The sequence below is a fragment of the Apteryx mantelli genome, chromosome 5 (genome assembly GCF_036417845.1).
Source record: "Apteryx mantelli isolate bAptMan1 chromosome 5, bAptMan1.hap1, whole genome shotgun sequence".
Taxonomy (NCBI): domain Eukaryota; kingdom Metazoa; phylum Chordata; class Aves; order Apterygiformes; family Apterygidae; genus Apteryx; species Apteryx mantelli.
This window is the reverse complement of record NC_089982.1, coordinates 75,554,348-75,565,961: the sequence shown is the minus strand read 5'-3', so window position 1 is coordinate 75,565,961 and position 11,614 is coordinate 75,554,348. Positions and strand designations below refer to the sequence as shown.

At 35.9% G+C, this 11,614-nt stretch overlaps 1 protein-coding gene across 1 annotated transcript in view; it reads right to left on the bottom strand.

The window, feature by feature from the left end:
* Positions 1–11,080, bottom strand: part of SH3TC1 (SH3 domain and tetratricopeptide repeats 1) — a 28,207-nt gene extending 17,127 nt beyond the window's left edge. Inside the window, exons 1-7 of the mRNA XM_013959932.2 lie at positions 10,862–11,080; positions 8,641–8,715; positions 5,958–6,085; positions 3,626–3,731; positions 1,713–1,856; positions 843–1,020; positions 139–212 (exon numbers count right to left, since the gene is read on the bottom strand). Coding sequence (XP_013815386.2) covers positions 139–212; positions 843–1,020; positions 1,713–1,856; positions 3,626–3,731; positions 5,958–6,085; positions 8,641–8,715; positions 10,862–11,027 — 871 coding nt within the window. The 5' untranslated portion in view covers positions 11,028–11,080. The remainder of the gene's footprint in view (positions 1–138; positions 213–842; positions 1,021–1,712; positions 1,857–3,625; positions 3,732–5,957; positions 6,086–8,640; positions 8,716–10,861) is intronic.
* Between the last annotated feature and the right edge of the window lie 534 nt (positions 11,081–11,614).

The window sequence follows — 11,614 nt, the reverse complement described above, 5'->3', positions numbered from 1 at the left end:
TGTACTTTGAAAACTGTTTTGCCGTCCTAGTAAATGGTAAAAGGCAAATTTTATTAAAACCTTTAAAGTCTGTCCTAAAGAAGGCATAGGATAAATTGATTTTTTCGTTAGTGCTGATGTTTAAACAGAGTTTCTTACCAACTTGCCTGATGGATTTAGATTCTGTTTTGTAAGTAAGATCAATAGGGTCAGAATGCACTTTAAGAAACCATCTAAAAGTAGAAAAAGAAATTGAAATAAGTATATGAAACACTTTAGTAAATGTCATGACAATAACACTGATATTTTAAATCCATTTAAAAACAAGACAAACACACCCCACCCATCAAATACTTCAAGTTCAACACCGTGCACTCCAGATGCAGCTATGTTTTGAGTAGTATTGGTAGTAAAAGAAACATTACTACTTTTTTGGCTTTCTTTTAAGCTAGCAATTACTAGCTCAGACATAACCTGAAACAAACTGCATTAGGGAGCTGAATAGCTCCTGCAAATAATGTTGAGTAAAACACTGCTAGCCTGTTATCGTCTACATTCCCAGGCATCCTGAAAATTGAAATTTTCACATTTATGTTATTCTAGAAGTGGGAATAGCCATTATTTCAGATTCATAAAAAAGCAATAGCTAACTTGCAAGATGGTAAACCATCATCTTTAATGCTGCACTGCAGGCATCTGGATTAATTTCCATTATGTGATATGGAAGAAAATGAAGAGAGCATTTGTTCTCATTGGTAGATGGATGTTCCATAAGAAGCTACCATTTAGAGACACCTGTGTCTAAACAGACATGCATACGAAACAGATGCATATGAAATAGGTAGCTAAAGTCAGATACCTACTGATAAAAAGGGATCAATGGCTCTGAAGAAACATTAGACAGCATGGTCATGTCACCATCCACAGATCCACCTGATGCATCTTCAGTAAGAGCCCCATTCTCACAGTAAATGTTTATTTCATTGTCTGTAGCCATTATCTTTCTTATCAGATTGTCAGGACTTAAAACAAAAAATGCCCCTAGGAAGAAAGCAGTGTAGCAGATGCCATACAGGCTTTAAAATCAGCTTCAAGAGCATCAATAACATTCAATAAAAATTGAAAAACAGATTTCACAAGAACTTTCCAAATGTTTGTCAGATATTCATACATTTATCTAGTTTCTATTTAAGTGAAAAATGCAGAGGTGAGGTGTTCTATAAAGCGTAGAACCCTCTTCTGTTGCAACATTTTTTGGCAAGTTATCTAGCTATATATAACTATATTCCCCAAAGAACATGAGGGACAGAAGGAACGTTCCTACTGCATTGGTCAGTGATCCACCAGGCCCAGCATGGCCCCTGACAGTGGCAGTAGATGATGCTATTTATAGAAAGCACATGAACCTGGCCACTCTCTGCAATCCATTTCCCTCAGACATCTCCAGGATCTGGAGCAGTATTAAACATGTTAGAGTGTATATCCCTGCCTAGGCCTTTGGGGCCTTTTATTTGTGGACTAGTTGTATATCAGTTTCTCTAATTCCCTTTGATCCTGCTGGACTCTGAACTCAACAATATTTTTCTGTTTCTTTCTCTTTCTGGTGCATTTGGAGTCAATAGACTTAAATTTCAAATTCAATAAACAATCAATAGATCTTTACTTTTGTTTTTTAGGATTTTAAGCAAAGTTGCTTCTTTAAAGTTAGTCTTAGTGCATGCAGTCTTCCTTACCTTCCTGTACTAGCAGACTTCTGTACATCAAATTTAAAGAATTTTCATTTATACAGACTTCAATGCCTGTTTCTTCCTCCTCTTGAGAACAGAGCCAGAAAGATTGATCTAGGAGTAAATTCTCCATGCAGTGATTTATAAAACCTAGAAAAAAAATCCAATTTTTCTTTAGTGTTGTAGTTTTACCAAGGAAAAAAACTTTTCAGGAAGTCAGAGAATGGAGTTGGTATTCAGATAACTCAATTATTGCTTAACCCATAACATATAAGTACTTTTGCTTCCTAGTATTGACCAAATTGCATCCACTGAATCACGGGTTATAGCTACTTTTGGTGCTTCATGCTCAAGCTACATGTAAATGGTATACAAATTTTCTGTCCTTGACACCACTTAAAAAGCAGACCATGCCCTGGCCTTACAAGGGGCCTCCATAATTTAAAGTTATATTTGAAAGGTTTGGAGCCTAAATGACAGAGGTAATCACTAGCAAGCTTTAAGCAACAGATGCTTAACTTCACTTAACAGCAGATGACTGGAAATCATACACAGCAAAAAATCTCTTCATAACTCTTCATTGCCAAATTCAGCTGTGACTACTTAAGCACAGATACTGTGCCTGGGTACCAAATTCCTGGTATTTCTATAGGACAGAGACAACACTGCAATCCAGAGTTATGTAAACCGCAAGAAGTTAGTGCTTGATCTTGGAAACAGAGAATCCTACATTAGGACTTAGGACTTTCAAAGCTATAATGGTTACATAGACATCTGGATTAGTGTATACTAGTCAGCATGGTATAGATGGTAGATGATTCATTAAGGGGCCAATATTAATACATTAGCTAATCCTTTGTGTAAATTTAGTGTTAAGAGGAAGGATGGACAGATCAGTGATTAGGGCGCTACTCCACAATTTGGAAGATACTACATCAATTTCCTGTTCAGCCACAGCATTTCTTTAGAAGGAACTTTATCCTCTTGTGTTTTCTCTCTGAAATTGGATTTTAAAAGTATTTTTTCTAGTTCCCTAAGGAGCATTTTTGAAATACAAAATAGCAACTAAATAAAAATACAAAATTAAAAACAAAATTAAATTGGTCTAATGGGAACAAGCAATAGTGTATGCAAGGCTTCATATACAGAAGAAAAGTCAAGTGAACAAAAACAACAGGAAGATCTGATTCAAATGATATTCTTCAGAAAAGACTTGTAAAGTCATACTGTTACAAAAGGCATGCTCAGATTTAGGAACTGCACTGAAGCATGCTAAGCATATGAAGAAATCTTGGTTTTACTTGGCATTTCATCTGAGGCCTTACCAACTCTGTCCAGTTCATTCACTACTATTCAGGAAAGATGTGGACCAACTAGGAATCCAGTGGGCAGCATGATCATAGCTGTAGAAAATAGTCTGTGAAGAATGATCTATTTTTCTAGAGAAAACACTGAAGGAAGTATGGGATAGAAGTCTTCAAATAAGTATAAGCCTGGTGCTAAGAGAAAGGAATAATTTCTCCAGGTCTATGGTGAGTAGAAAAAGTTGTAAAACCATTTAAATTGCAGCACAGATTCAGGTTAGAAATTAAGAAGTTAGGAATAAGGACAGGATTGGAACAGGTTACTTAGGAAGAGGTTATGGTCTGATACTGGGGTATTTAACTTAGATAAGTGAACTACTTAGGAAGGACAGCTGTTACCCACTCTGGGACAAAGGCATGGTCTCTTGGAGGGGGTTCCCTCCAGCCCTATCACCATTACTAAGTTCAGTAACATTACATGCTGCTACTAGGAGTTAATACATTAATAATCAGGTTTTATTCTCAATACTTTTCAGCAAATTCCTAGTTAATCAGAAATTGTGTGCAGAATAAAACAGAAGCATATTGAACTCTTGTATAATGAAATAGCTTTACCAAGCGAATAGTAGGTGAGAAACTTCCATATTTCTTCAAAAGTTTTAAACGTCACCACTATTAGGTCTTGGTCACTGTGAATAGACAGCAATCTAGCAGAGAGCTCCTAAAATAAAAACAATATTTATTGCAGTTATACCAATATCAGATTCAATAAGCAAGATTTCTCACTAGTTAACATGCTGAAACACTATGTAATGAAAGGGAGGGTAAAAATCATCCAACATTTTACCTGTGATACCTGTTCTTAAAGACATACCTACAATAGTCATCCAACTTTTAGTCTGATTTATTCTTAGGAATTATACCAGCAATTCCAGTGATGTTAGTTTACAGAGAAATTAAGACTATAGGAATGACCATACTGAGTGAGACCAAAGGCCTATCTGGTTTAGACCTGCCTCTCTATAATGGCCACTATTGGCCATAAAGATTATGAAAGCCAGACATCTAGTGACACTTTCCAAAATTGGTATCCTAGCCTGTAGCAACTTGCAGCTCAGGAACTTCCTTTGCTAGATATGTAGACCTTAATGTTAAATAGCTCTCTTACCCCCCCCCCCAGACCATTTTTGAACTCCCATAAATTTTTTAGGATCCACAGCATCCTGCTGTAGGTTAGCCTCAGAGCTCTGTGCACATGGGAAGACATACCTTCTTTGACACATTTTTGAACATGCTACCTGGTAGTTTCATTCTTGTTCCAGAGGAAACATTGAACAGTCATTTCCTAGTTTACTCATTCTATGCATTGACTAATTAAATATATTGGAGTATTAGTTTTAAAAGGATGCATTAAAAAGATCCTTCCCTCCTCATTTGTACTAGCAGGACTGAAACTAAAATATCTACTGTAAACAGACATCAAAAAAAGCTCAGCTCAACTGCTCATAGTGTTCATGTTGCTAGGGTGGCATTAGATTTTGCATTTTATTAAGATGAACAATAATGACTGTAAATTATAATGATGGAGTTTCAGGGATTTCAGCAATACTAAAGGTGAGAACTATATAAACTTTCAAATAAGTGAAATACCACATTTTAATGGCTTCTAGCCAAATAGCAGTAACATGCAGTCTGATTGCACTTCAGTTAGATGCTTAGAACTAGGGCTCTCCTATGATGCTGGTTACCGTCTTTCAGGAAAATGCAAGAAATTGTGGCAATTTGACTAGAATAGCTGAACCAGTATCTCATGGAATAAATCAGATGCAAAACTAAACAGGCATAAAGTTACTGTATCATTTCCCAATACCCTGTACCCTTGTCCCTGTCTGTCACATCACAAACTTGAAATGCTTCTTTAAAAAGATGGTGAAGGACTGATCAAGAAACTGATCCTAATTCCACAAAGAAATTGTCCCTCAAAAAATTTCTGCAATCTAAACAAGATAGAGCTTGATCCACTGTTTTCATGACTAGATTTTAAAAGATCTCCTAATTCATTCTAATTGCCATATTTTTAATTCACACAACATGAATGGATTAAAATACAAATGCCTCTTTGAAAACAAAAGTCTGATTCAAGCCTCTTCCAACAGGCATGCCTCATTACTGCTTTGATCTTGTGCAAGACCCTTTCTACACCAGATTAAATATTAACAAGAGCTTGAAATCTATTAATAAATTGCCAACACATGCTAAAATCTCAGCCTCAGGGGCTTCATGCACTGCTCAATATCAAAACAAAATTCTAAGGAATCTTATCATTATAAATTTTACTTCCTTGAAAGTTCTTTTCCTAGTCTGTTTCTAGTAAGGCCTCAAAATCTGGTCTATTTGTAGAGTCTTCTTTTCCCTCTCCTCCTCATTGCTCTCACTTTCTCCCCCTCCCCTAAAACAAAAATCACACCAACCCTGTGTGCAATTTAAAACTACAGTTATCTAGCCCTAGGAAGTCCAATATTTATGCTTTTCTTCAGACTTCCTCTTTGGCTTAGCAGTGGGCATTCCAGGTAACTTTCATGACAAATGACTGTTTAAGTGACTAGAAACTGAAGCAAGGAGTCCGTATGAGGGCAAATTAACAAGTTTTACAAAAAACATGATTTCCTTCGATGCAAGTCAAAGCAGGAGATATTTGAAATAAGACCCTTAAATATTTTATTTAGCTAGGTTTATTTATTTTGCATGAATTTTGTGTTCCAGTCTTTCTCAATGGTCCAGTATATCTAATATGTCTAGGTGGTGTATGGCCTTGGGAGACTAGCCATTCAAATTCAAGCATACAGCATGCAGGTGAGAATGGGACCCGAGTATCTCACAGATGAGTTCAGAACCAGAGTGGTATCCTCAGAATAAATACAACTCAATTCCTACACAAATGACTTACACTGAAGACTGCCATGACCTCCCTGCTGTCATTTTCCAGAAGACGGAGTCGTCCTCTTAGCTGTCTTTGGAGCCTGGGATCAGGACATCCACTTTTTCGTCTTACTGCAGTTAACTTCAAGGAGATATCTGGAGAAGGATATCCATTTACAGTACTACAAGTTTTGTAATGAGGAAGAATCAGCTTTGCCAGAACCAGAAAACCCCTCGAAGTCATAGAATCTACATTAAGAACCAACTTTAGAGACAGACACACAAAGAACTGAGCTATTGCCCCCCCCCCTTTTTTTTTTTAAATCTAGTAGATTTGGTGGCCTGACATAAAACACTGAAGATTTTTTTTTCAGTTGCACAAAGGCTTCAGCTTTACCTTGGAGGATCTGAATTTTGGGAAACACCTGACATATTTGGGGGATGGAGAAAACAGGATAAAGCAAGCAGAGTGGTAATTTTTCAAGCTTGCTCTACAGACACTGAGAACATGTCCAGAATTCCCAGTGGCAAGTGCTTATTTTAAAACTGAGGCATCAAACATTAAATACTGATATCTCAAAAAAAAACCCATAGTTTGGCAAGTTAATTCTTAGTGCTAATCTTGAATTCACAGTTATCTGACATGTGTCATCCCCCACTGCTTCAGAAGGCATCTGCAAATTGTATGGAAAAAGAAAATCTTTTTCAAACTGGGCTGATTCAGCAGTAAGCCAAGATAAAAAGAATCTGGCTGAAAGCTCGCTTACATGATCTCCCCAGCAAACCTGAAAGAACGTAGATACCTGTACTCAAACCCTGCCACCAAATGAGAAGCTTTTACAACAGCTAAGGGTATACCCTTACATAGGTAGCGAGCACTCCAGAAAAAAAAGGATCTTTGATAAAGATGCTTTCATTTATACATCTATCAATTTAGTTCAATAGCAGTAAATCATATTCATAAGGAGAAAACATTGTTAGACTTAGTTTTCAGATACCCAGATCGACACATACAAACCAATAATCCTCACTCGGCAAGAATTCCAATTGCAAGTGTGTAAATAAGACACTTCCAACAATAAATGGGATTCGTATACATCCTAAAGTACTCCAGCCCCTCTAAATTTCACCTGTACTTTTAATCTATTAAAATAGATATTCTTGCATTCTATTCTAAAATGTTGCATCTACATCTGTTTTTAAAGTGCTTTCTAAATATGTCTCCAGGAGTTTTCTGGCTGAATCAAGCTTAAGTTAGTCCTCACTTTAAGGTCAGGAATAATGGCGGCTCAGAGTTACAAAATAGTGTTACTGAATTACAAGATCTCTCAGTTTAGCTATGCTCATATAGTCAGTAAGCACAAAGAACACAAGCTAAATTCTTTGAATATTATTCAGATCACTGTTAGTTTACAATTATCAACTTTCATTTCCTTTGAAGACAAAATATCAGCACAAAAAAGACTATTTCTTAAAAACTGAAATTTATTTTACATAGTTGAATTGTGTCTGAGTTGAATCATGTTTCTACAGTTACATATTTAAGTCTTAGATAGAATTAGTATTACTGAAATAATAATTGATTTGAATTAAAATGACCATAATACAGCTTCTTCTATCAAAGGGACGATTAATAAAGGCTTATGAAAATGAAATGTGGTCCAAAAACCAATGACACCTATGGTAATCTTCCTATCTGTTTTAGTGAGCTCCAATCCACATCCTCAATTAAAAAGAACCCAAATTCTATAAGGAGGCGAGTAAATCTGTGCTTAGTGAGACATAAACAGGTACTTAAGTTAAGCACAAATAGTTTCACTACACATAACTGTGCCTGGGGGGGATGGTCAACCACTGATGTGATTTTTCAAATCACGCTAGAAGGCAGAACACCTCCCACTTATTGATTCCAGTATCTTCAGTGCAGAATCCACCAGATTAGGTTCAGGGCCTGCTTTCAGTTCAGTAAGTGTTATGACTGCTTACACTCTGTGCAAGCTTCATTCAAATTCTGAAACCAGACAGACTGCAAGGGACATTGGAGCACAGTTTTTTCTCCAGTATCAAGACATTCTGAATTATCAGAAGTCATTTACCTATTGATATCAGAGAACCTAGTTTGCTTAAAGGAAGAGAAGCACAAAATGCAAAATAGCACACACAGATAAGTGTAGACATTTCCCTTAGATTCAAGTGTGGTGATGAGTCAATTTTATTTCTCTTCCTCCATAAACAAGAAAAAGGATATGTAATTACTCCTTCATATCCTACAGTAGGACATGAGCCATCCAGAGGGAAATTTTACTGCATCTACTTACTGAAGAACTTTATCGTAGCTTTATTAAAAATACAGCATTTTAAATTTTGAGACTCAGAAAGGCCCCACAAGAATAAATACGATATTTAAAGTATTAGAACCCATACCTAAAATAAGCAACAATCTCTTAACTTGCATTTTTTATTAGCCATTCCCATATAGTCCCTAAATTCTTTCTGGCTTTTATGGCAATTGAAGTTACTTTTCTCATTTTATAAGAAATTCTCAAAAAGTCTTATGTAGGAGTTGGATATTTATAGGTGCCATAAAGCATGTTGTCAAGTTACAGAAGCAACAACTGCAAATGCTGTTGATGTAGTAGTTTGAATTTAAAAAAGCAAGCAATGACAGGACATTACATTCAAAAGACATATAATGAAAGAAAAGGCCTTACCAGTTGGAAAATTCTCTGCTTGACTAGAAAGTGTCCTTGAGCTGACATCTGTACATTTTTCACTTTGAGAATACCCTAATAAATAAAAGGGATGGTTAAGTGCATTTTCAAAGTCCACATAAATCGTACTAAAAAACCCCACATGCTTTTAAAGAGTTTGCAGAGCTGGAGAATTGCTAAAGAAATTATCTAGCTAGATCTTTCTTCCTGTCTACTTTATTCACAGAGAAAGTACCAAAAGTATCTGAAGACCATTTGCCTCCTACTGGGGAGGAAGTTAGATCTTGATTTCACCATTTTCACATGAAGTTTCAAGATGATGGAGAATTAGTGGAAAACTGAAGCCCCATTTGAGAGCAAGCCAGAGTTGACTTCAGCACTTTCCCTCTCTCTTCCCACCTATACTAAAAGTTGGCCTCCACTGGAACTTCAGTGGTATAAGTTGTCAGTGATATCAGTGCCTCATACCAATTTATGAGAAGTAATACCTTAATAATTTATATTTATTACATATTTATTACAAATTTAATAGTTGGGAGGACTAATGTAAAAATAAGAGCAACTAAAGTTTTTAAAAATTTTAATGCAAAATAGACCATCTTCTCCCCATTTTTTTTGCCCATATTCTTTCCACTCCTTTTGGAAATAAGATACATTTTATGCTAAAAACCACACACTGAAGCCACTTCTGATTTTCACATGGTTCCTTTGGCAAAAGTCAGCAAAGACAAGACTTGATATTTCTAAGAATAGAAATGGGGAGAAACAAATCTTTATTTTTTAAAAGAAAGCTTCTGAGGCAGTTTTCATATACAAGGCATTTTCTCCTGTAGCTCTGCTTTTGAGAAAACATAATTGTAATTAGTATAATGGCATAGTGTCTAGTACTTTGTATCTTCCTGTGAGCACATCTGTTGAAGTTACATGAAAAGGTAAAGGCAAGCAAACAAATTAGGATACATAAACACAGGATTTTCCTACTGATTATGAAAACAAGCGGTAACCAGTAAAGCCATCATTTTTAAGGCCAATTATTAGACTACACTAGCATTAGAAATTTAAATTCCCAATTTTTTTTTTTTTTTTTAATCTGAACCCCATGATACTTGGTTACAGCCAAATTGAAATCCAGCTGTAAAACAGCTGCAGTCTAGCCTGACTGGGTTTAACAAGCATTAAGTACAAAAACTTCTGTTCCAGACTTTGTTCTAGTTCTTAGTTATAGTTCTGCTTTTTCTGGTTTTCGTCAGAAGCAGAGACAGATAGGGCAACTGTCAAAACTATGACAACATGTTATCACTTTGATCATCATTTAACAGTTGAGAAGTGTAATTAGCAGATGTTTTGGATATGTGAACTTGCCATTACTATTATTTCTATAATACCAGAGGTGAACTTTACTTCAAAGGTATTCATTGAGACATTATTATTCAGCAGGTAATATCCTGTTTGAAAACTACTCCTTAGTACTGCCCTGGGGTGCTTGTACCTGGTATTTTTAGATATCAGTAGATGGCTGTAAACAGAAAGACATGTTCTTTCTAAGCCATATGACATAATGAAATAGTTTGATTGCTTAAAGTATTTTCACATTCAGAAAGCTCTCATGCCTGCTATGAAGTTAAGTTTATCTACTGATTTTGATACAACAGCTACTTAATACATTTTGGAACTTTACTGTTACACCCAAAAATTTCTGACTTGCATGGGTTTTTTTTCCCCCCACATGCAGTAGGTTTTATTTGCACAAAATCAAAGATAGTATTACATCTTTTGATGAAAAAAGGGAATCTCAAGATTTTACTAAAATGGAAACATGCATTCTAATTCATCTTTGCTATAATCTAAGATTTAGAAGCAAAAAGTGATTAAGTCCTAGGCAAAGTACTAACTTTCACTATTATTGCTCCTGGGTTTAGATAATTTTTTCATCTCAACTTAATCTCATCTTAGCTCTAATAGATAATTCATTTAATTTTTTGGTCTGTTAAAAGTGAATTCAAATATAGGTCATTTAATATGCCAATCCATGCAGCATTTCCACAGAGAAAATACAGCTGTTTGTTTTGTTGCATTTAATAATTGTAGAAGTATTTCAGAAAGAAGCTCAGACGAAAAGCATGCAACAGTTCTGCTTGTGCACAGCGAGCAATGTTTAAAAATACAGCAATTTAAAGGAAAGTCAACAGCAGAGTAACCAGGAAATAACGATAGGTCTTACCCATTTGTTCTTGCAAAGGGTCTTTCTCATTTTCATTACTGACAACGTTCATGACAGCATTGGCCTCCTCATGTTTCCAGTCAGATGTCCACCTTCCCTGCTCTATTTTTTTCTTTTCCAAATTACTGTCTTGCTTTCCCTCTAGACTAGCAGGCATTCCCTCCATAATTGCATGAAACCTGAGCACAGATGCACTGCCTCCCACTGCTGCTGCTGAACTCTCCATAACTTTCAATTCCTCACAGCAATACAGTTATCAGAAATCTGAGGGAAAAATTAATAGCATATTAAAAAAAAAATCTCAGCATACGTGACCATGTTCAAGAGCTGTCCCTCTCCTTCAAGAGTTATTTTTAATTGTCATAAGCATAAAAGGATTGTTGAGTAACCTACCAAGGCAGGAGACCCATACTATTAAGTAACGAGGGACAGAAAAGAACAAAGAGAGGGATATAATGCAGGGAAAGTAATCACTGACAACAGAAAATGTAACTTTTGTTTTTTCTTCCAAGGGATAGTTGAGTTGGGATCAACTAAACAAAACTACAAGGAACAAAAGAAGTGCTTGAAAACACAGTAGCTGGCTATGAAAAGCACTTCAAATTATTCTTCTACTGCTTGAAACTGAAGATACAGATAGTGATGGAAAGAAGTAAGGAGTATGCCCTGAAGCAGGAAATGCTCCGTGGTAAATATCCAAGCTCCCGACATGGACAATCTGAAATAGATCAGAAATGAAAGAAATGCCTTATT